Source organism: Microcaecilia unicolor, chromosome 1 (genome assembly GCF_901765095.1).
Source record: "Microcaecilia unicolor chromosome 1, aMicUni1.1, whole genome shotgun sequence".
NCBI lineage: Eukaryota > Metazoa > Chordata > Amphibia > Gymnophiona > Siphonopidae > Microcaecilia > Microcaecilia unicolor.
Window position 1 is genome coordinate 118487484 of NC_044031.1, and position 23371 is coordinate 118510854.

At 42.7% G+C, this 23371-nt stretch overlaps 1 protein-coding gene across 2 annotated transcripts in view; it reads left to right on the forward strand.

Annotated features, from left to right (window-relative positions):
• TRDMT1 (tRNA aspartic acid methyltransferase 1) overlaps nt 1-23371 on the forward strand; it is a 101709-nt gene that overhangs the window by 41391 nt on the left and 36947 nt on the right. The window contains exon 3 of one of the 2 annotated variants that reach the window (XM_030199580.1): nt 16450-16526. The exons of the other annotated variant lie outside the window; for it this stretch is intronic. Coding sequence (XP_030055440.1) covers nt 16450-16526 — 77 coding nt within the window. The remainder of the gene's footprint in view (nt 1-16449; nt 16527-23371) is intronic. 2 annotated transcript variants of the gene reach the window in all.

Below are 23371 nucleotides of genomic sequence, written 5' to 3' on the forward strand. Positions count from 1 at the left end.
AAGGCTTTCTGAGTGTGGGGCACCCCTTCGGTGAATCTCTTTGCCATTCCTCTTAATCACAAAGTCTCTCAGTGCTGTTCCAGGTTCAGAGCACATGATAGACTAGTGTTGCATGCCTTCCTCTGCCACTGGGTGAACAGCCTTCAGTATGCATATCTTCCCATTCCACTCATGGGGAAGACTTTGCTGAAACTCAAGCAAGATGGGGAACCATGATCCTGATATCCCCATATAAACCCAGGCAAATCTTGTCCCCTCTTCTTTGGGAGTTATCCCCTGAAGAACCTTGGAGATTGAAGTGTTTTCTGATCCTCATAACGCAGAATGAGGGATCTCTTCTGCATCCTGACCTCCAGTCTCTGGCTCTCACAACCTAGATGTTCAGAGCTTAGAATTTCCTTCCTTGCATTTTCCAGAATTTTACTAGCTTCCAGGAAAGATTCCATTAAGAGATGTTATTCTTTCAAATGGAGGAGGTTTGCTGACTGGTGTGAGCGCAAGGCACTAGATCTTCTTTCTTGCTCTACACAGACCCTGCTTGAATACCTTCTGCACTTCTCTGAGTCTTGTCTTAAAATCAATTTTGTAAGAGTTCACCTCAGTGTAATTAATACTTACCATCACAATGTGTAAGTCCATCTCTGGATAGCCTCTATTGTTCGCTTCATGAGAGGTTTGCTTTCGACAAAGCCTCCTGACAAACCTCTACCTGTGTCACAGGACTTCAACGTCGTCCTCACCCAGCTGATAAAAGCTCCTTTTGAGCCACTGGATTCCTGTCCACTGAAGTACTAGACCTGGAAGGTCTTGTTTTTGGTGGCAGTTACTTCAGCTTGTAGGGTCAGTGAACTTCAGACCCTAGTAGTTAGGGACCCACCTTACAAAAAATGTCATTGTAACAGTAGTTTTCCTTATGCACCCTAAGTTCCTGGCTAAGGTAATATGAATCAGTCTATTGTCCTTTCAACATTCTTTCCCAAACCTCATGCCTAGCCGGGTCAAAGTGTACTGCATACCTTGGGCTGCAAGTGAGCATTGGCCTTTCACCTGGAGCAGACTAGGCCCTACAGACAGTCCACCCAGCTTTATGTTTCTTTTGATCCTAACAGAATGGGAGTCACCATCGGGAAATGCACCATCTCCAATTGACTGGCGGATTACATTTCTTTCACTTATGCCTAAGCTGGGCTGACTCTTGAGTCATGTCAAGGCTCATAATGTCAGAACCATGGTGGCATCAGTAGCCCTCTTGATATCAGTCTCTATAGAAGAGATTCACAAGGCTGCGATGTCGTCTTCAGTTCACACATTCACATCCCACTATTGCCTTTAGCAAGACACACAATTCAGCAGTCGGTTTGGACAGGCAGTCCTCCAGAATTGTTTGTGGTCAGAATCCAACTTCACCCTCCTAGGGTCGTTTTATTCTGTTCCCAGCTGCACTCTTAGACAGTTTCTATATAGTTTCAGGTTAATTGAAATTTTGAACTCACCATTGTGAGTTCCTGTTGTCCTACTGTTGTTGTTTTCAGTGAGCCTGGTAGCTAGGGATTCCCACATCTGAGAATCAACTGGCCTGCTTGTTTTCGGAGAAAGCGAAGATACCTGTAGCAGATATTCTCTCAGGACAACAGGCCATTAATTCTCACATACCTTCCCACCTCCCCTTTTCGTCGTCTTATGTAACTATAGTGTTTTACTGATGGTCCTGCACTCGCATGGTGGGAGTGCTTCTGTGAACTCTTAAAGATATATTACATTGGATAGTGTTCTGCACTGGGTGCCATGGATGACATCACCCACATGTGAGAATTAATGGCCTGTCCTCGGAGAGTTCTTGCTTCAGGTAAGTATATTCGCTATATGTGATGTGTTTAGGTGGGAGCACTTACACCTACATTACTGAAAATCGCACATAAATCGCAGAGAAATGTGCACAAATTATAGAATACTAGTTCTATAATTTGTGCACATTTCTCTGCACTTCTCCCATGCTCCTCTCAGACTGCATCCATATGTTTGCCCACCTTCAAACTATTCACCATCTTGTTTAGATGCCTTGTTATAGAGTAGCACGTATCTGGAATATTGGCATTCATGCATGTATGTGTGGTACTATCTTCATTTAGGTGCATCCTTGATGCCTAAATGTTGGTGCCCACTTTATAAGACTACCTCCTTAATAGGCAAAATTAGGGCCCATGATTAGAATGTCCTTGGAGACATTGTGATGTATGATCTTTGGGCTGCCTCTCAATGACTGGGCTAAAGTTAGTTGAAAAAAATGCTTCAGTGTTTTTGATTGTAACCCGCGCTGAATTGGCTGGTAGTTGCAAGATATAAGATTGTAATAATAATAATAGTAATAGTAATAATAAAACTGCTCCGATAATTTGAATGCTTATGGTCCAAGTTAGGATGGAGCTACCAAACCAAAGGAGCAGGAAGAAACTGTAGAGCCCAACAAAATATAAATAAATGAAATATAAAATAGTGCATTTTTAACTTTAAAACTTGTGTACTTCATTATATCAATAAAACACAATTGTTAAAAAAAACCCATTAAAGGTCCTTTTACTCAGGTGCACTAATGGATTTAGCACACGCTAAATAAGATGCCCATTATATTCCTATGGGTGTCTTATCATTTAGTACTCTAGTAAAAGGACCCCTAAGTAAAAATGGGATTGGAATTTACAAACAAAAAAAGTTCTGAAAGCAGTACTATTTTAGACAGTATTAAAATACTGTGCATTTAATTTAGCAATTTATTTTCCTATTGTTTGTACATTTTTAGCCACTCCAAAACAGATTACAATAAAAATCAAGAGAAACAGGAGTTACAGAAAAAATCATAACTTATGCAGTAGTATATTAAAGAGATAGGGAACAGTGAATATTAAGGGAATCACAGGTGGTGGTAATACATTAATGATACTGTCATTTTGCCTTTGAGGTGTCTTGGTGTAGGCATTGCCTCTATAGTACCCTCCTTAGCTGTGGCTTCGCATTTTCCCTGTTAGCCTGCAGATAACTGCCTGATGTAGAACTGCTCCGTTTTGCAGTTTGCTGGCCAGTGAGTCATATTTTCAGTTGGAGTATCATTTGAGTGAGCTTAAAAGTTCATCTTGGTCCTTGGCTAAGATTCCTGTTGGTTATTCAGGCTAATAATGGGATAGCAGCAACTGCTGCTGGCCTCCTTCAGGATATAGATTTGTATACTGTCGAAGTGCCACCACTTACTAGCTTATGTTGATGCAGCATCCTTCAAGCGCCCTAAGGGCCTGCTTTCTGCTGATTTGGCAGTAGAGGAAGGACATAGAGCAATGGCTTGAAGAAAAATTAAGTAACAACATTAAATTGGGCATATGATAGTATTTCATGGGATCCCTTTCTTTCAATATACCAATTTTAATTTGCAAGGTTGGAGCTCAGTGTTGATCTGCTGGCTGCACCAGCTTTCCTCTGCTCTGCTGCTGTATCTACCAACTGCCAGAAAAGTCAGCACAGCGAGCAGGTCTAGGCCTTTGTCAGTCTTCTAACCTTAGAAAATGAGAACAAAAAAATTTGGAAACCCCAGAGCTGCCAAGGAGGCCCGATCTTTGAGAGGGAGATTTATGCCATGCCCCCACCTCAACCACACTCCACACAGCCACATTCCCAGTTCCACCCAGTCACACCCCCAGACCCACCTATTCCACCTCCTGGTTCCACCCCAATAGACCTCAGCTGTGGGGCCAGCATCTCTCCTCACACCCTGAATCCTCGCTCCAGTCCTAATGGTCTAGCATCTCTCTCTCCTTCCCTCCCATACCCCCCTTTTTTTCTTGGTCTCTATCTCACCCCCACCCCCTTGCAGGTCCATCATCTGTCTGTTTCCCCTTCCCATTCCTATGTGGGTCTGGCCTCTCTTTCTCTGCATATTACCCCCCATCCCCCAGCATGGATCCAGCATTTCTCTCTGTTTTCTCATCTTCCCATGTGGGTCCAGCATCTCCTTTTGCTCTAATCCTCGACTTCTCTTCACCACATTGAACTCTCTCCTCAAGGTGCCCCCTCCCCCAACTCCCCCTTCATTATCTCCTCAGACCCTTGCTGAATTCTTTCACAACAAGGTTCAAAAGATAAACCTTGCTTTCTCTACCTCACCAGCTCTCCCTCCACTAGTCCGTTCCCCTCTCTCTCCTTCCCCTCATTCCCTTTCCTCCTTTCCTGAAGTTACTATTGAGGAAACTACACTTCTCCTTTCTTCCTCAAAATGTACCACCTGTTCCTCTGATCCCATTCCCACCCACCTTCTTAATGCCATCTCTCCTGCTCTTATTCCTTTTATCTGTCACATTCTCAACCTCTCACTTTCCACTGCGACTGTCCCTGCTGCCTTTAAACATGCTGTGGTCACACCTCTCCTTAAGAAGCCTTCACTTGACCCTACTTGTCCCTCTAATTACCGACCCATCTCCCTCCTTCCTTTTCTCTCCAAATTACTTGAGCGTGCTGTTCACTGCCGCTGCCTTGATTTTCTCTCCTCACATGCTATTCTTGACCCACTACAATCTGGTTTTCGCCCTCTCCACTCAACCGAAACTGCGCTTACTAAAGTCTCCAATGACCTATTACTGGCTAAATCCAGAGGTCAATATTCCATCCTCATTCTTCTTGATCTTTCCGCTGCTTTTGACACTGTCGATCACAGCATACTTCTCGATACCCTGTCCTCACTTGGATTCCAGGGCTCTGTCCTTTCCTGGTTCTCTTCCTACCTCTCCCTCCGCACCTTTAGTGTTCACTCTGGTGGATCCTCTTCTACTTCTATTCCTCTGCCTGTCGGCGTACCTCAGGGTTCTGTTCTTGGTCCCCTCCTCTTTTCTATCTACACTTCTTCCCTTGGTTCATTAATCTCATCCCATGGTTTTTCCTACCATCTCTATGCTGATGACTCCCAAATCTACCTTTCTACCCCTGATATCTCACCTTGCATCCAAACCAAAGTTTCAGCGTGCTTGTCTGACATTGCTGCCTGGATGTCTCAACGCCACCTGAAATTAAACATGACCAAAACCGAGCTTCTCATTTTCCCCCCCAAACCCACCTCCCCGCTCCCCCCGTTTTCTATTTCTGTTGATGGCGCTCTCATTCTCCCTGTCTCCTCAGCTCAAAACCTTGGGGTCATCTTTGACTCTTCTCTCTCCTTCTCTGCTCATATCCAGCAGACCGCCAAGACCTGTCGTTTCTTTCTTTACAACATCCGTAAAATCCGCCCCTTTCTTTCCGAGCACTCTACCAAAACCCTCATCCACACCCTTGTCACCTCTTGTTTAGACTACTGCAATCTGCTTCTTGCTGGCCTCCCACTTAGTCACCTCTCCCCTCTCCAGTCGGTTCAAAACTCTGCTGCCCGTCTCATCTTCCGCCAGGGTCGCTTTACTCATACTACCCCTCTCCTCAAGACCCTTCACTGGCTCCCTATCCGTTTTCGCATCCTGTTCAAACTTCTTCTACTAACCTATAAATGTATTCACTCTGCTGCTCCCCAGTATCTCTCCACACTCGTCCTTCCCTACACCCCTTCCCGTGCACTCCGCTCCATGGATAAATCCTTCTTATCTGTTCCCTTCTCCACTACTGCCAACTCCAGACTTCGCGCCTTCTGTCTCGCTGCACCCTACGCCTGGAATAAACTTCCTGAGCCCCTACGTCTTGCCCCATCCTTGGCCACCTTTAAATCTAGACTGAAAGCCCACCTCTTTAACATTGCTTTTGACTCGTAACCACTTGTAACCACTCGCCTCCACCTACCCTCCTCTCTTCCTTCCCGTTCACATTAATTGATTTGATTTGCTTACTTCATTTATTTTTTGTCTATTAGATTGTAAGCTCTTTGAGCAGGGACTGTCTTTCTTCTATGTTTGTGCAGCGCTGCGTATGCCTTGTAGCGCTATAGAAATGCTAAATAGTAGTAGTAGTAGTAGTCCTCCCAAAGTGGCAGCAGCTAGCCGGCAGAAGCAGCACAGTAAACGGGTTGCCTGCAGCTGGCCTTGCCAGGATCTTTCCTTTCTCATTTGGGCCTACAGGAAGTGACATTGCAGGAGGCAGAAATGGCAGAGGAATGGTCATAGCAGGGCCAGTCGCAGGCAGCCTGTTTACAGCACTGCCAGCCACTGCCATTTTGAGAGGGCCACGGAGGAGTGGAAACATCAGACATATGTGGGGAGAGGGGGTGGAAGGAGATGCTGGACCCATTTAGGGGGAGGGGGAGAGGCAGGTCAGGGACAAAGAAGGCAGATAGCAGGGATGGAGAACAGAGGGCAGTAGGTAGTTCCTACCATTGGGCAGCCCTGGGCATTTTGCCGGGCTTACTCAATGGTAGCTAGGCTCCTGGCTCAGCGGGAGATGTTCACTCACCAGCAGGAGATGACCCGTGAAAGTGGAGTCTCCTGCTTGATGTGGAGGACTTGGCAGGTCTGAAACCTTATAAGTGGACATTACTGATTACCAGAAAGAGAAAGAAAGTGTGCAGAGCAAAGGCTATTCTAAACATAGAAAAATGAAGCCTATCCAGTCTGCACCATCCATGTCTTCTGCTCTTCATTTCACTCTCTTTGAGATCCTATGCACTGTACTTGTCTGAAGCTTTCTTGAATTCTGATGCAGTTTTCTTCTTCACCACCTTCACTGGGAGGCTGTTCCACAAATTCACCACCCTTTCCGTGAAGAAGTATTTCCTCAGGTTACTTCCAAGTCTTTCACCTTTCACCTTCATCCTGTGCCCTCTCATTCCAGAATTTCCTTTCAATTGAAAGAGACTCATCTCCTGTGCATTTATAATATGAACATGATTCAGAGAAGTCTAGTAGCAAGGGCTACTCAGAATTAATGCTCAACAACCACGTGCAGTTACCAGAGATGCCAAGTTACCTAGTTCCAGGCTGTAGATTTTGGGCTAGTCCTGGATTTTTGACCACACCACCCTTCTGCATTATGGGACTTGCAGCACTGATTTCAGTGGACAGGATCAAGCACTACAAATCCCACACTGCTTTTGGCCAGGACTCGCCAAAAAGTTTCTAACCTAAATTGGATAACTTGGCATCTCTGAATTACATTTAATTGCTGAGATTTGAAAGAAGGGCAAAAAATAAACAGTAATATTCTGTTCATTAGTTTAAGCAATCGTCTAAAGATTTTCAGCTCCCATGACCATCAAAGTTTGGTTATTGTGTCAGTTCAGTACATGCTAGCTATAGCTGTATTGGTTAAGAAGGGTTCCAGAGGAGATCCGGGAAATTATAGACCGGTGAGTCTGACGTCGGTGCCGGGCAAGATGGTGGAGGCTATTATTAAAAATAAAATTGCAGAGCATATACAAAAACATGGACTGATGAGACAAAGTCAGCACGGATTTAGTGAAGGGAAGTCTTGCCTCACCAATCTAATGCATTTTTTTGAGGGGGTAAGCAAACATGTGGACAATGGGGAGCCGGTTGATATTGTATATCTGGATTTTCAGAAGGCGTTTGACAAAGTGCTGCACGAAAGACTCCTGAAGAAATTGCAGAGTCATGGAATCGGAGGTAGGGTATTATTATGGATTAAGAACTGGTTGAAAGATAGGAAGCAGAGAGTAGGATTGCGTGGCCAGTATTCTCAGTGGAGGAGGGTAGTTAGTGGGGTCCCGCAGGGGTCTGTGCTGGGTCCGTTGCTTTTTAATGTATTTATAAATGACCTAGAGATGGGAATAACTAGTGAGGTAATTAAATTCGCCGATGACACAAAATTATTCAGGGTCGTCAAGTCGCAGGAGGAATGTGAACGATTACAGGAGGACCTTGCGAGACTGGGAGAATGGGCGTGCAAGTGGCAGATGAAGTTCAATGTTGACAAGTGCAAAGTGATGCATGTGGGTAAGAGGAACCCGAATTATAGCTACGTCTTGCAAGGTTCCGCGTTAGGAGTTACGGATCAAGAAAGGGATCTGGGTGTCGTCGTCGATGATACGCTGAAACCTTCTGCTCAGTGTGCTGCTGCGGCTAGGAAAGCAAATAGAATGTTGGGTGTTATTAGGAAGGGTATGGAGTCCAGGTGTGCGGATGTTATAATGCCGTTGTATCGCTCCATGGTGCGACCGCACCTGGAGTATTGTGTTCAGTACTGGTCTCCGTATCTCAAAAAAGATATAGTAGAATTGGAAAAGGTACAGCGAAGGGCGACGAAAATGATAGTGGGGATGGGACGACTTTCCTATGAAGAGAGGCTGAGAAGGCTAGGGCTTTTCAGCTTGGAGAAGAGACGGCTGAGGGGAGATATGATAGAAGTGTATAAAATAATGAGTGGAATGGATCGGGTGGATGTGAAGCGACTGTTCACGCTATCCAAAAATACTAGGACTAGAGGGCATGAGTTGAAGCTACAGTGTGGTAAATTTAAAACGAATCGGAGAAAATTTTTCTTCACCCAACGTGTAATTAGACTCTGGAATTCGTTACCGGAGAATGTGGTACGGGCGGTTAGCTTGACGGAGTTTAAAAAGGGGTTAGATAGATTCCTAAAGGACAAGTCCATAGACCGCTATTAAATGGACTTGGAAAAATTCCGCATTTTTAGGTATAACTTGTCTGGAATGTTTTTACGTTTGGGGAGCGTGCCAGGTGCCCTTGACCTGGATTGGCCACTGTCGGTGACAGGATGCTGGGCTAGATGGACCTTTGGTCTTTCCCAGTATGGCACTACTTATGTACTTATGTACTAATAAACTATCAGGCTTATTTTCGAAAGAGAAGGGCGCCAATCTTTCGACACAAATCAGGAGATGGGCATCCTTTTCCTAGGGTCGCCCAAATCGTCATAATCGAAAGCCGATTTTGGGCGTCCCCAACTGCTTTCCATTGCGGGGATGACCAAAGTTCCCGGGGGCGTGTTGGAAGCATAGCGAAGGCGGGATTGGGGCGTGCTTAACACATGGGCGTCCTTGGCCGATAATGGAAAAAAGAAGGGCATCCCTGATGAGCACTTGGCTGACTTTATTTGGTCCATTTTTTTCTTGCAACCAAGCCTCAAAAAGGTGCCCGAACTGACCAGATGACCACTGGAGGGAATCGGGGATGACCTCCCCCTACTCCCCCAGTGGTCACTAACCCCCTCCCACCCTAAAAAAAAACTTTAAAAACATTTTTTGCCAGCCTCTATGCCAGCCTCAAATGTCATACCCAGCTTCCTAACAGCAGTATGTAGGTCCCTAGAGCAGTTTTAGTGGGTGCAGTGCACTTCAGGCAGGCGGACCCAGGCCCATACCCCCCCCTACCTGTTACACTTGTGGTGGTAAATGTGAGCCCTTCAAAACCCACCAGAAACTCACTGTATCCACATGTAGGTGCCCCCCTTCACCTGTAAGGGCTATGGTAGTGTTGTACAGTTGTGGGGAGTGGGTTTTGGGGGGCTCAGCACACAAGGTAAGGGAGCTATGCACCTGGGAGCAATTTGTGAAGTCCACTGCAGTGCCCCCTAGGGTGCCCGGTTGGTGTCCTGGCATGTGAGGGGGGCCAGTGCACTACGAATGCTGGCTCCTCCCATGACCAAATGGCTTGCATTTGGTCGTTTTTGAGATGGGCGTCCTCGGTTTCCATTATCGCCGAAAACCGGGGACGACCATCTCTAAGGTCGACCTAAATGTTGAGATTTGGGCGTCCCCGACCATATTATTGAAACGAAAGATGGACGCCCATCTTGTTTCAATAATATGGGTTTCCCTGCCTCTTCACTGGGATGTCCTGCAAGGACGTCCTCAGGAAAACGTGGGCACCCCTTTCTATTATGCCCCTCCACGTAATATAAGAATCAAGCAAACAAACAAACAAGATTTTTGACAGTGATATTTGATATATAAAGAATAGGTTAAACTTGAACAATTCAGAGGCCCAGTCATTAGTTAGCAGCCAAGGAACAGTTCTGAGTTCATTAGGCCCCAGGGAGAGCCATGGTCTGTTGCCATATCAACAGAGACACACTCGCTTACACATTGGAGGGGATATAAAAAAAGAAGACAGGTACTGGGAGGTCTCTAAATGGGCCCCTATGTATATATACAGCTGTATGAGCTTCTTGTCTCTTTGCCTGGTTAATAGCAGAAAGCAAGTCAGTATTTTGTAGAGCTTTCAATAGGATAACTACAATAGCAGTAATTATTATGTAAATGAGGGAAAAGTCTCAACTACTACAGCTATATTCACACATCAGTGTTAATTTTATAGCATGTAGAAAAAATCATCACTGACTGAAAAACCCTCAAATGTTTATTTTTTATCTCTATACTTTTTATTGAAAAATTAAAAAAAAAATATCCTCTAAATTGAATGACTGTGATGTCTAAGTGAAACTAAAAAATAACTTGTTCACTTATTGGAAAAAGTAAAGCCGTTCACTTATCTTGTCATATTCTTTTTTCTGAAAAAAAGAAAAAAGAATATGACAAGATAAGTGAACGGCTTTACTTTTTCCAATAAGTGAACAAGTTATTTTTTAGTTTCACTTAGACATCACAGTCATTCAATTTAGAGGATATATATTTTTTTTTTAAAAATTTTTCAATAAAAAGTATAGAGATAAAAAATAAACATTTGAGGGTTTTTCAGTCAGTGATGACTTTTTCTACATGCTATAAAATTAACACTGATGTGTGAATATAGCTGTAATAGTTGACACTTTTCCCTCATTTACATAATAATTACTGCTATTGTAGTTATTAGATTTTCTAAAGAGTGAGCAGTATATCTGGGGTTGGAGCTTTCAATAGGACCTTGTGGGAGATAAATTATCAAATAAATAAAAAGTGTATAAATCAAATTTTAAAATCAAGGGCACTAGAAAGTAATTGCATTTCTTGCAACAGCAAATGTATTATATTTTTCATCACGATTCAGTATTTCTTTTTTTTTTTTTTTAAGTGTCTACCACTGGGAATGTGTCTACTTCTTATCTTTAAAACCTTACCTAGTTTGTTACCCTGCTTATAGCTTTATCTTGGTTGAATTTTAAAGGTCTTCCATAGGTCAGTTCACTTTGTTTGTAATACTCCTAGTGACCTGTAATCCATTAAATGCTATCTAATTTCCCTACAGCAAATTGCAAATCTATCAACAGTTAACAAATAAAGTGATCCTCTATCAAGAACAAATCTGTTCACCAAACTTCCACTATGTCATTGAGAAAACCCTTTGCTTAGTGGCCTTGTGAATTTTTCTGTTTGAAACTTCTTTGACTTTCTGTACCATATTTGCATTTCTTATCTTTATCACTCCTGAAGATAGGGATTATTCCACTGATCATAACCTGTTAATGAAAGTGTTTTGGCCTCAGTCAGCAGAAGGTACCTTTTTTTCAGTTTTACTGAGAAGACCAGGGCAGAGTATAGAATCACGATAGTGTATGCGATGCATAATGTCATATCCCTGTGTGGCATTGGTGTGATGCTGAAGAGTGTTTCAGCTCTGTAGGAGTATGGGTGCTTACGTTCTTTTCTGCTTCTTTATTCCCATCATTTACACCTATGTTGAATAATCAGTCCTCTCATATTCAAATCTACCTTAATATGTCATGTCATGGCATTGATTCCTGAAGTGCTGTTGAGGCAAAGCTAAAGATGGCCTAAGAGATCTTGAAAGTATGATGGGTATCAATACTGAACATCACCAGTGCCCACAGAACTCCCAACTCTGTCCCCTGGACCACCCCAGAACTAATTGTAGAGTTCCACAGCAGTGAGAGCATATATTTGGCAGCACTGTCCAATTAAGTGCTGCTGAATATCGGCTCCTGGACTTGCCAGTGCCATTTAACTGAGCAGAAGGCTGACTCAGGAATTAACATCAGGAAGTACTTTTTCATGGAGAGGGTGGTAGATTCCTGAGATGCCCTCCCGTGGGAGACAGTAGAGATGAAAATGGTAACAAAATTTAAAAATGCGTGGGATAAACACCAAAGAATCCTGCATGGAAAGAGAATGGAACCAAACAAATTTAGCAGTGATTAGATGGTAACTCAAGTAATTGAGATGTAAAGCCAGTGCCAGGCAGACTTCTAAAGTCTGTCCCCTGATCATGGCTAGACAGATCTGGATGGGCAGAAGTGGGACTTCGTTTGCAGCTTCACTGGTTGGGGAACAAGGACAGTTCCAGGCAGTCTTTTAGGCCTGTGTCCTGAAAATGGCAAGGAGAAATCAAGATAAGCATACTTATGTGGTACCACATCGTACCTTGTGCTATGAGTTTGTCTTGTTGGGCAGACTGGATGGACCATACAGGTCTTTATCTGCCATCATCTACTATGTATGTCTCATAAAAAATCTCTATTTTCCTACTGTAAATAGGATTAGAATAGATTAGAATATTTTATTTATAAACCACCTTTATCCAAAGCGGGAGATAAAAAATAAACACATACAAAAGCATACTCAAACCTTGAAAACTTTGGTAACGACGGTACAGAAAAAAACAACCTTTATAAGTCCATGAGTCCAAAAACAGGCATGAATTCAAGTAGGCACAAAATCTGCCATATTAAACAGATAATCTTTCAAATTCTTCTTGAAAGTAGTAAGCTGCAGTTCCACCTTTAGTCACAGGGGCAGTTTATTTCACTCTACTGGTTCTGCCACAGAAAAAGCAACAGATCTAGTTCGCTCCAAACAAAAATGTTGAAAGCAGGTACCACATTATTACAGTGCTCCTGTAACTGCAATACACACATGGGAGCATACTGCACCACAGCCGTCTTCAAATAACTAGAAGAGTCATGGTACAGTGTGCAATGCGTTACAATTTGTACAGAAGACAATATTTCACAGGCAGCCATTTCAAGTGCTTAAGATAGACAGTCATATGTTCATTTCAGTTCTCTCTTTTCTTCCTGGCATATCCCTTCTGCTTGATCCATTTTGATTACCTCTTAAGCCCTATTTAATAAATGCACTGCAAAAATAATTATTTGGCTTTCTTTGAACTAAGAGATCATGATGTACTCCAAGGCATTGTTGCTAATTAACTGTCTTTGATTATGCCACTCTACATTTGTGTTATCTCACAACTAAATGAAGAATTAGTAAGGACAAAAGAAATGGTCACAGTATTTTTCATCATTTCTGCCTTCTCAGTCTTTTCTTTAATAGTTACTGCATTAAAGCAATTACTGATTTCTGTGCTTTCTCGCTATACCTGTCTGCCATTCAGCTACACTACTTCGACTCTGTTCAGTGGTGTTATCATCTGCAATATGTCTTGGAAATTAGAGGCTCCTGTGAGCTTAGCAACTTTTTATTTTCTAAATATATATATTTTTTGCTAAATCAGATAACACAAAAGTGGAGTTGAACCAGTAGTTCAGAGGCAGGATTATACACTGTTGGTACAGAGCAATCTGGATTCGGGGCTGGATTTACAGTATGTAGCTTCAGTTTAGAGCCTCAAATTACAAGGGACCTCATTATTATGTATTACTTTAAGAATAGTTAATAAAAATGTTTGTATGTGATGTAGCATATTATGCATACTTTTCACAAGCATGGGAAACTAGTGAACCCAAAATTCACTTTCTACTAATTGAGAGGGACCTCTTGGGGGCCACAATGTGCATAAATCCAGCGTCTACTCTCTGGGGGTTCGGCACTATCAATATGCAGTGACTGCACCCAGTAGATCCCAATTAGGATCTATAATTGTAGGGTTTAGGAAGAGAGCCCTGGTCCATGGCCCCTGCCTGTGAGCTGTTGCTGCACTGGCTGGATTAAGCGAGTTGAGAGAGAAAATAACATAAGGAAGAATACTCGGGTAGTTATGCGTGAGGACCCATGCACTATTTCCCAGCCCTGGATCCAGCTGAGCTGGAAACCAGGGAAAACAGGAAGAAACTGCCGGGTCAAAAAACAAGCTAGTCAATGCCATACTTTGCAGATATTCAGTGCTAGCCGCTAAGGAGGAGATTCTATATATGGCACCTAAAAAAATTGACGTTGAAATCAGTGCTGACTAAGCATATTCTAAAATGGCACCTACATTTAGGCGCCAATTATAGAATACGCTTAGTTGATATTTCAGTGCTGATATCATCTATTTATGCCAACGAAAACCTGGTGTAAATCTCTGCACGTAGATTTAGGCGCACTGGCCCATATTCTATAACTACATAACATAACATAGTAGATGACGGCAGAAAAAGACCTGCACGGTCCATCCAGTCTGCCCAACAAGAACCTTGATTTGTAGGCTCCTAAATTTTGAACGCCCATTTCTTCACCCATAACTTCGCTCCTTTTTGCCTCCGCACTTTAGAAGTTTGTCGCACATTGTTACAGAATACGCTTAGCGAGTTGTACGCCTAAATTCTAATCAGTGCTAATTAGTGCTCATTATTGCTTGTTAACTGCTTTTATCAGCGCTCATTAGCTTGTTAAGACAAGTTACATGCGGTGTTATAGAATTCATGCCGATTTCGGCACCTAAATGTAAGCGCACTATATAGAATTTGGGGGCAAGCGGATAGCAGCACTGAATATCTAGGTACTGCCACCAACTGCTGGAGTATTCAGATAATGGCAGCATGCCACACTGCTATCTGGGTCACTATTCAGACAATTTTGGACAGCAATTTTTCTCTCCTCAGTTTGGATAATTATCCGGATAACGGCACTGAATATCGCCACTCTCGAGATAATTTCCTGCTCTTCCCCATACTGCCCTGATACTATTTGGATATCACAGGGTGGTCTGCAATGATTTTCAGTGACATTATTTGGACAGTTGCTGGTGAAAATCAGTGACTTGCCCCAGTCAGCAGCACTTATCTGGATATCAGGTCTGAAGAATTCAATAAGGATTTTGTATATTATGCTTTGTTCTTTCTTGAAAATATCCCAATGGTGCTTTGTAGATTTTTTTAAAAATTTTCTGTAGTTTAGTTCACATGATTAATTTTATTTGGTCCCATTACCTGAGATATAAGACCTGAACAAAATAATCTTGATTTCAGATATAATTTAGGCTTTGTAATTTGTATGTGATTTTCCTGTTTGATTTTAGTGCAGGTTTTTCTTTTTTTTGTTGTTTTTAATATAAAGATCAACAAAATCATTAGATGCTGAGAGATATCCAAATTTATGGTATGGGGTCACAATCCAGAAATGTTAATTTTCCATGGTTCTCAAAATTTAACATTGCAAAGTACCCTCATTAGCTAGTTAAATTGTATTTTAAATTTGTCTTCATCATACAAACCAAAGTACATAATCGCAGCAATAATTATTATTACAGAGCCCTTGAGCACAAGGACTTATTGAAGCATCATGTTTTCCAGAAGTCGTACCTTTGGGAGGGCTGGGTAGTTCCAACTGACCTGAATTGACCATGGTTGCTTCTGGGTTTGGTCTGACCAGGGCTTAATTGCTGAAAGAATGGCCCAGAAATGCAGTTCTTTTTAACCTTCTTTTTAACCTGTAAAGAAAAGGAAGGGAGAGGGTCAGACTGGAGTACAGCAGAGAGCAGCCACTCTTCTCCTGTTGCTCCTACATCTGGCCCTAGCCCATCCACGCTCTCCCTCAGCTTCACATCTCCATTTTCATTTTGTCTACAAATTAAACCTTGGGACTGACCCAACATGGCTTTACTTAAGTTCTTATATTCATATGCATTTGACTCTCCCTCCCTCTTCAGCCTAAGTATGTATCTGATAGAGAAAGCAGAACTGACAACACAGGAAGGTATTGGATATGGCAGTTAATAAATATAAACCTGACCACTCAATTTTCTAGAAACCAGTTTCTTGATTTAAAAATGTGTACTCTTGCGTTAGGAGCATCTTTTGTTGTTGTTGTTGTTTGCATTTTCCTTGTAGATGTTTAGTTACAGTAATATGAAATGTCTTTTTTGATCCCTCTCTGCGTGAAAGATTTCTGATAGTTAAGGAAGCTGGTGGGTCAAAAGAGGCTAATTATTTATAGGCTGTTTGTGGATTTATATCCCGATTTCTCAATTTGGTTATTGGTTGACATTTTCTGTCCATCTCCCCATTGTTGGGGACTATGTTTTTTTTTTAAATTCATAATTGAATTCAATAAATAAATAAATATATATATATATATATATATATATACACACAGACACAGACATACACACACAGATATAGATAGATAGTTAGATAGAGAAACCTAGCCAAATGTGGACTAATGCACAGCCAACACCGGAAGTTACTGAGCTGGAATTTGCTTTACCCACTATTCTAAGTGATAAAGACACAATGAAGTCTTTAATGCAAACAAGTATGTTTTTTGTGTAGTAGAACTGGAATATAGGTTCCTCAAGGAAGACTTTGTGACAGCACATAATTTGTCCTCTTTTCAGAATAAATGAAGAAAATACTAGATAACACAAGTCTAAAACATATCCCTTTCACTTTTCTCTGCTCTAGGGGATAACGCTGCAGGAACTAAATAGACTAGATTTTGATATGATTTTGATGAGTCCACCTTGCCAACCATTTACACGGTACAGTATTTTAAATATGTGTAAGAACACTATATACACAGAACAAAAAGCAGGGCAGACATATGTTGAAAATGAAATAAATACATTGTGCTCATACTACATTAAGAAATGACTTGAAAACTATTTCTGTTTATTTGGCAAGTCAGACCATGTGATCAGTATGAAGCAATTTTCAAAGCAATTCGTCAATTGCCCTCTCTCAAAGTAGCTAAAACCATGTGTGGCATACCATAGCATCCATGGGGCCCTTTTACTAAAGGACATTAAGACTTTAACACACGGTTTGCATGTGCAAACAGGCTACAGTTGAAATGCATTACAGTATTGTATAGTATTTTTCCTGTTTGCATGTGCTGACGAGGGCGTTACTAATTTTTAAAAGAATATTTTGGAGAGGGCATGGCATGGGCAGGGAATCGGTGTGGAAGTGTTTTCTAGCTAGCGAGTTATACAAAGGGGGTCTTTTACTAAGGCGCGTTGGCGTTTTTAGCGCACGTTAAAAATAGGCGCACACTAAACGCTGAAGACGCCCATAGGAATACATTGGTGTCTTTAGTGTTTAGTGCGCACTTATTTTTAGCATTCGCTAAAAACGCTAGCACGCCTTAGTAAAAGACCCCCTTAATATGCACTAAATGGATAACGCAGTGCTGAAGTAGAAGCACATAGTGCCTCTTAAATAGGAGGTGGTAAATGCTCCCGCGTTAACTCCTCAACAGAAGTTTTCTAAAATAGCACGCTATAGAGGGGATTAACATCACAACCACTCCAAAACAGAGTTATCCAAGGTAGAAACCTGCTTAGTGTATTTAAATGAAAAGTTGCAGCTGTCAGTATCGTACTGCTACACCCTTGCTTATATATCGGCAAGTCACATGGAATCATTTAAATGAACAATGAGCCCATAATAAAGCTCCAATTTACCATGTCCACATTCATCCCCGAGCTTACCACAAATCACTATTCAATAACATTAAGTAAAAATTTTAAATGCCAATGTCCAATGAAAATAACAGTTAAGCAAATGTGCCGGCAAAAAGTTCAAAAGGTCCGTGATTCAAACTTGAAACAGCAGTGCTTGCCACATTCATAGATACAGGGGCTCATTTTCAAAGCACTTAGACTTACAAAGTTCTATAGGTTACAATGCAACTTTGTAAGTCTAAGTGCTTTGAAAATATGCCTCAATGTCACTTATCCATTCTTATCATCCCCGGGCTCAACAGAGCTCCGTTTCAGAATCTCCTTCATCAGGAACTCTTAGCATTAACTCCTAGCAGATGTCGTGCACTAATGACAACATTATTGTGCGACCTGAATTTTAAAAAAACAATTGAAAATGCCCTAAAAAGTGCTGCATTAGATTTGGAGTTAATGAGAGAGAAAATCCTACTTTCCTTAGCGTCCCTCCGGACCGGCCCAGGATTGGACTGATGGGTTGTGCAAGCCTTCCAGCAGGAGGAGGCTGCATTAGATTTGGAGTTAATGAGCGAGAAAATCCTACTTTAAGCCGCATAAACTCCAAATCTTAACGCATTTTAGTAAAAGGGTCCCATTATGAAGAGACATCCCTTTCGATTTGGTGCAAAGTCTGTAGGTTTAAAAAGTATGTGCAGAAAACAAAAGTTACAATGCTTAGTATTTTATTCCAGATACTGGATTGTTACTTGTGCTTTATCGGTTTTTGTTACAATTTGAATTGTGCCTTGCTGCACTTGGGTTTGTTTTTGTTTTTTTGGTGTATTGTTCTTTTCTGGATTTAATAAAAGACTTTCATTAAAAAAAAAAAAAAAGTATAGGCAGATTGGTACCAGTGCAGTCAGCTTGAAAATTGCCTCTTGTTTGTATTAGATCTAGGTCGTCATCCTAACTAAAATGGTTAAGAACATGCAGCTGTTATATAGTTTTTACACTAGTCAAATTATAGGATGTGTTTTAGGTAATTAATTAGCTAATGAGCTAGAAAGATGATACATTGAATATCTATTAGGAAAATAAAGTAACCATGCCCTTGAACAGGTTGTTTTGCAAGACCTCATCTAATATACTGTGTCTGTGCTTTTGAAAATATGGCCTCCTGACCTACAAATAGTTTGGAGGTATTCTATAAAACTATCAGAATGGTGTGAGGCTTACAGCTAAGGCCCTATGGATAGGATTTTATAAATCTAAATATGTATACCTAGGCGCAGGGCTTCTCAACCTGCCTTCAGAACACACCAAGCCTGCCTGGTTTTTAACACACCAGCAATAAATATGCATGAGATAATTTTGCATACACTCTCTCCATTTTGTGCAAATGGTATCCTGAAAACCTGGCTGGCTAACTAAGTGTGCCCTGAAGACTGGTTGTGAACCACTGCCTTTATCATATTTCCACTGTTTTGTTTTTCCACTAAGACAGTCAAGTACCTAAAAGATTTTATTTATTTATTTATTGCATTTGTATCCCACATTTTCCCACCTATTTGCAGGCTCAATGTGGCTTACATAGTTTTGTTATGACATTGTCATTCCAGGATATCAGATACAATTAGTGATGTGCAGAGATTAAGTAAGGGAAGAAAGAAGGGGGTGATTAGGGTTGAGTATAGAAGGTGAACTTTCAAAGCTGGGTGGGTTGGTGAAGTGGATTAGTGAGGTTATAGGTTCTCTTTGTATGCCTTGTTGAAGAAATATGTCTTCAGAGATTTGTGAAAGTTAGTTATTTCGTCGATTGTTTTCAGGTCTGTAGGTAGTGCGTTCCATAAGTGCGTGCTCTTGTATGAGAAGGTAGTGGCATGCATCAGCTTGTATTTTAGAGGCAGATGCAGCAACCAAACGTAAAAAAATCAAAATCGTTAAAGTCCCTAACGATTTTAAAAAAACGAAGAATGCACCAAAAAAAAAGTCACACATGCTCAGATCGGTATTGAAACATACAATGTATCAAAGAATCACAATACACATCGGTAATTGGCCCCTAAATCATGCGCAGAGCAGCCAAGCGTTTTGCTGGCTGCTCTGCGCATGCTGCAAACGTCAAAACAAACAAACAAAAAAAGCCACAACACATACACGTGGCTACACGGTCAGCAAAATCCAAAAACAAAGGATCAGGAGGGGGCAAGGGCGCTCGTCTGGAGCGTCCTGTATGGACGGCCTTGCCCCCCCCCCCCCCGCTGCTCCCCACTTTCCGCCGCTTCCCACCCCCCCCATGAGAAAGCAAAATTCTAGCAGCCCCGGTCCCCCTCCCTTCCTGTTCTTCTGCTTTGCAAAAGCTAACTCCGCCTCCCGTCATTCTTCCGCCCCGTGCCCCGCCCCCGCTGCCCCCCCTGAGGTCGACTACGCCGCTCCCCCCCACCACCGAGACCCCCCTCCCTATTACCGACCCCAGCAGCGCCTCTCACCTCTTTCTGAAGCGCTGCACGGGCAGGTAGATCTGTTGTGTTGGTCGCAGAGTCTCCATGACGTCTCTTCTTCCCTGGCCTAGCCCCCACATCCTTCTGACGTAAGTAACCTACGTCAGAAGGAGGCGGGCCTAGGCCAGGGAAGAAGAGACGTCATGGAGACTCTGGGACCAACACAACAGATCTTCCTGCCCGTGCAGCGCTTCAGAAAGAGGTGAGAGGCGCTGCTCGGGTCGGTAATAGGAAGGGGGTCTCGGTGGAGGGGGGGAGCGGTGTAGTCGACCTCAGGGGGGGCAGCGGGGGCGGGGCACGGGGCGGAAGAATGACGGGAGGCGGAGTTAGCTTTGCAAAACACAAGAACAGGAAGGGAGGGGGACCGGGGCTGCTAGAATTACGCTTTTTCGTGGTGGGTGGGAAAGCGGTGGAAAGTGGGGAGCAGCGGGGGGTGCACGGGGCGGAGGAATGATGGGAGGCGGAGTTAGCTTTTGCAAAACAGAAGAACAGGAAGGGAGGGGGACCGGGGCTGCTAGAATTTTGCTTTTTCGTGGGGGGGGGGGGGGGGTGAAGCGGCGGAAAGTGGGGAGCAGCGGGGGGGGGGCAAGGCCGTCCATACAGGATGCTCCTGATGAGCGCCCTTGCCCCCTCCCGATCCTTTTTTTATTTTTTTTATTTGATGTGTTTTCTGATGTCCTTTGGACCAATCACAGCGCTTTTAGCTCTGCTAATGCGCTGGGATTGGCTCAAAGTTTCACTTTACGATTTTTCCTGGCACAGAGCTGTCCTAACGAGAGGTCCAGACCTCTCGTTAGATTTCCTGCCTTTTTCCTGCGTAAAGGCAATCGGAAAAGGTTAGTGCATCTCGTTTCAATGGGGTTTTACACTAATTGCTCATCTCCATTCCGTTTTCGTTAACTGCTAGCTTCCTCGGTAAAAGCCCTTTGATGCATGCAACGGATCAAATTTTCCTCGTTGGAGGGTCATTAAAAGCTCATTAAGTTTTAGTGCATCTGCCTCTTAGTCCTTTACAGCTGGGGAAGTGCAGATTGAGAAATTTGCAAGATGATCTTGTGGCGTTTCTGGGAGGTAGGTCCACGAGGTTTAGCATGTAGATTGGGCGTCTGCGTGAATGATTTTGTGTACAATTGTGCAGATCTTGAACGCAGTGCGTTCCTTAAGTGGGATCCAGTGAAGTTTCTCTCTTGGTGGTTTTGCATTTTCATATTTAGTTTTTCCAAATATGAGTCTGGCAGCAGTATTCTGGGCTGTTTGGAGTTTTTTTGATAGTCTGTTCTTTGCAGCCAGCGTACAGTGCGTTGCAGTAATCCAGATGGCTTATTACCAATGACTGTACCAGGGTGCGGAAGATGTATCTCGGGAAGAAGAGTTTTACTCGTTTGAGTTTCCACATGGCGTGGAACATCTTTTTCGTCGTATTCACGTGGGTGTCGAGAGTGAGGTTTCGATCAATAGTAACTCCAAGAATTTTCAAGTTTTGTGAGACAGGGAGGGAGCAATAAAAGATGGGATCAATGCATTAAGAAGTAAACCAATTTCAGTGGAAGGGAAGTACTAGATAAGAGCTCATGATATGAGACTCAAGAGGGAGTACTAAGAACAATATTGGGTAATATTTTGTTAAGCATTTCAGCACAGAGGACAGGTTTCAGTAAATGGCGCTCAAAATTCACGCTGAGTGGTATTCTGTAATGGATGTTCTGGGGTGGACGCCCTTTAATGAATAGTATGTAGGGCCGGGATCCATACTCAACTTTGGGTGTGAGGAGTTACATCAACTGAAACCAAGTGTAAATCCTGGCGCACGTTGGGCACGGATCCGCACTATTCTTATAACACTGTGCTTATTTTAAGGGTATGCCCTGACTCGCCCATGTCCTCCCATATGTCTTTTGACAAATCCAGGCGGAAACACTTGGGCCAGTCGTTCCCAAACCTGGTCCTGGAGGCATCTTAGCCAGTCAGGTTTTCAGGATACCTACAATGAATATTCATGAGAGAGATCTGCATGCAGTGGAGGCACTGGCTTAGTCACTATTCTATAAAGGGGTGCATAAGTGTGTGTTCGCACAGATCTTCCCCGTTTCTGCACTTTGCATCCATTAGAATGCTTTTCAACACCAAAAAGTCAGTGAGGAAGTAGTACCTAACATTAGGTGCCATATAGAGAATTCTCCCTAGAACCCGAGATTGTCCTCTTGGATCAGGTGGTGGAGATATATTCTATATATTTATATACAGAGCAGTTTAGGGATGCGTTAATGTAACTCGTCCATGAAAATGGAGCACGTAAATTCTTGATAGTATTTCTGTATGACATACATTTATTTGTTTGATTTTTATAGACAGCTTAGTGGAGTAGTTACTAAACTGGATTAAAATAATCTCATTTTACCGCAGTTTTATTTACCATCAGTGTCGCTAAGCTGCAGTAACTCACTTCCACAGAATAGTAATTTCTGCAGTACGTGAATAACACAATCTGTAAAATGTTTTGCAAGCTATGTTTATTCTATTCCTCAGGGCATCTTAAATGGCCATTTTAAAAGAAGGAAAGGTTTGCGCAGGTCCCCTTGTCCCCACTTCGGGACTTAACAAGGGTTTCCCTGCTGTCCGGTAGCTGGTGCAAGAGCAAACTTCAGTCGCTCCTGTGCCATTGAGCCTTAGGTTGAAAATGGTGTATTGGCCCCCCCAATCCAACCAGGCCAAAATCCTGAAGAGACAACCTATTCTAACTTGTTAAACACTGTCTCAGCATCCAATGAGAGAGCTACAGTGGATCATCACATGTTTGAGTTATTGCTAGGATACTCCAAATACTGGGGAGTTGTCTGCTTATAATCTACATGAGGTAAATCAGTTTTGACTTAATTTGGTCCCTAAAATTTTTGTTTCCATTATGTAGCATCCTACTATTCCAGAACCTGTGAAATAGTTGTGTCCATCAATTAGCAGGTGGAGATAGAAAACTGAGCTGAGACATATGTCTCTGGAATCCAGTCTAGCTTTTAAGTATTTTCTGTCTCCTTCAGGTGAATGGACACACTATTCAGCCTCTGGTTCTGAGTGCTTTGCTCCTGATCCAGTTGGTCAGCTGGTCCCCAATTGAGCTTTGTGGGTGGCTTGAGTCTGCAGAATCATATCTGGAGGTCTTCAGATCCCTGTCTCTGGTGCCCCACAAATTTACTCCCTCCTTTCATCTCTCCTCTCTTTCCTGTTGAACTCTCCTTTTCCAGCACAAGAACCTTAAAAACAAAACAAAAAAAAGAGAATGAAAGAGGTTTTCTGGAGAGTGTGGGACAAAATATCAGTCCTGAGCCTTTATCATCTGTGGTAAGACATGTGGAGACTGTGAGCTTGGGGGGAGCAGCCAACAGTGGTAGGTTTGGCTACTTGGAGGTCTGCAAGTTCTACTTGTTGCGGGGGAGGGAACCTGACACC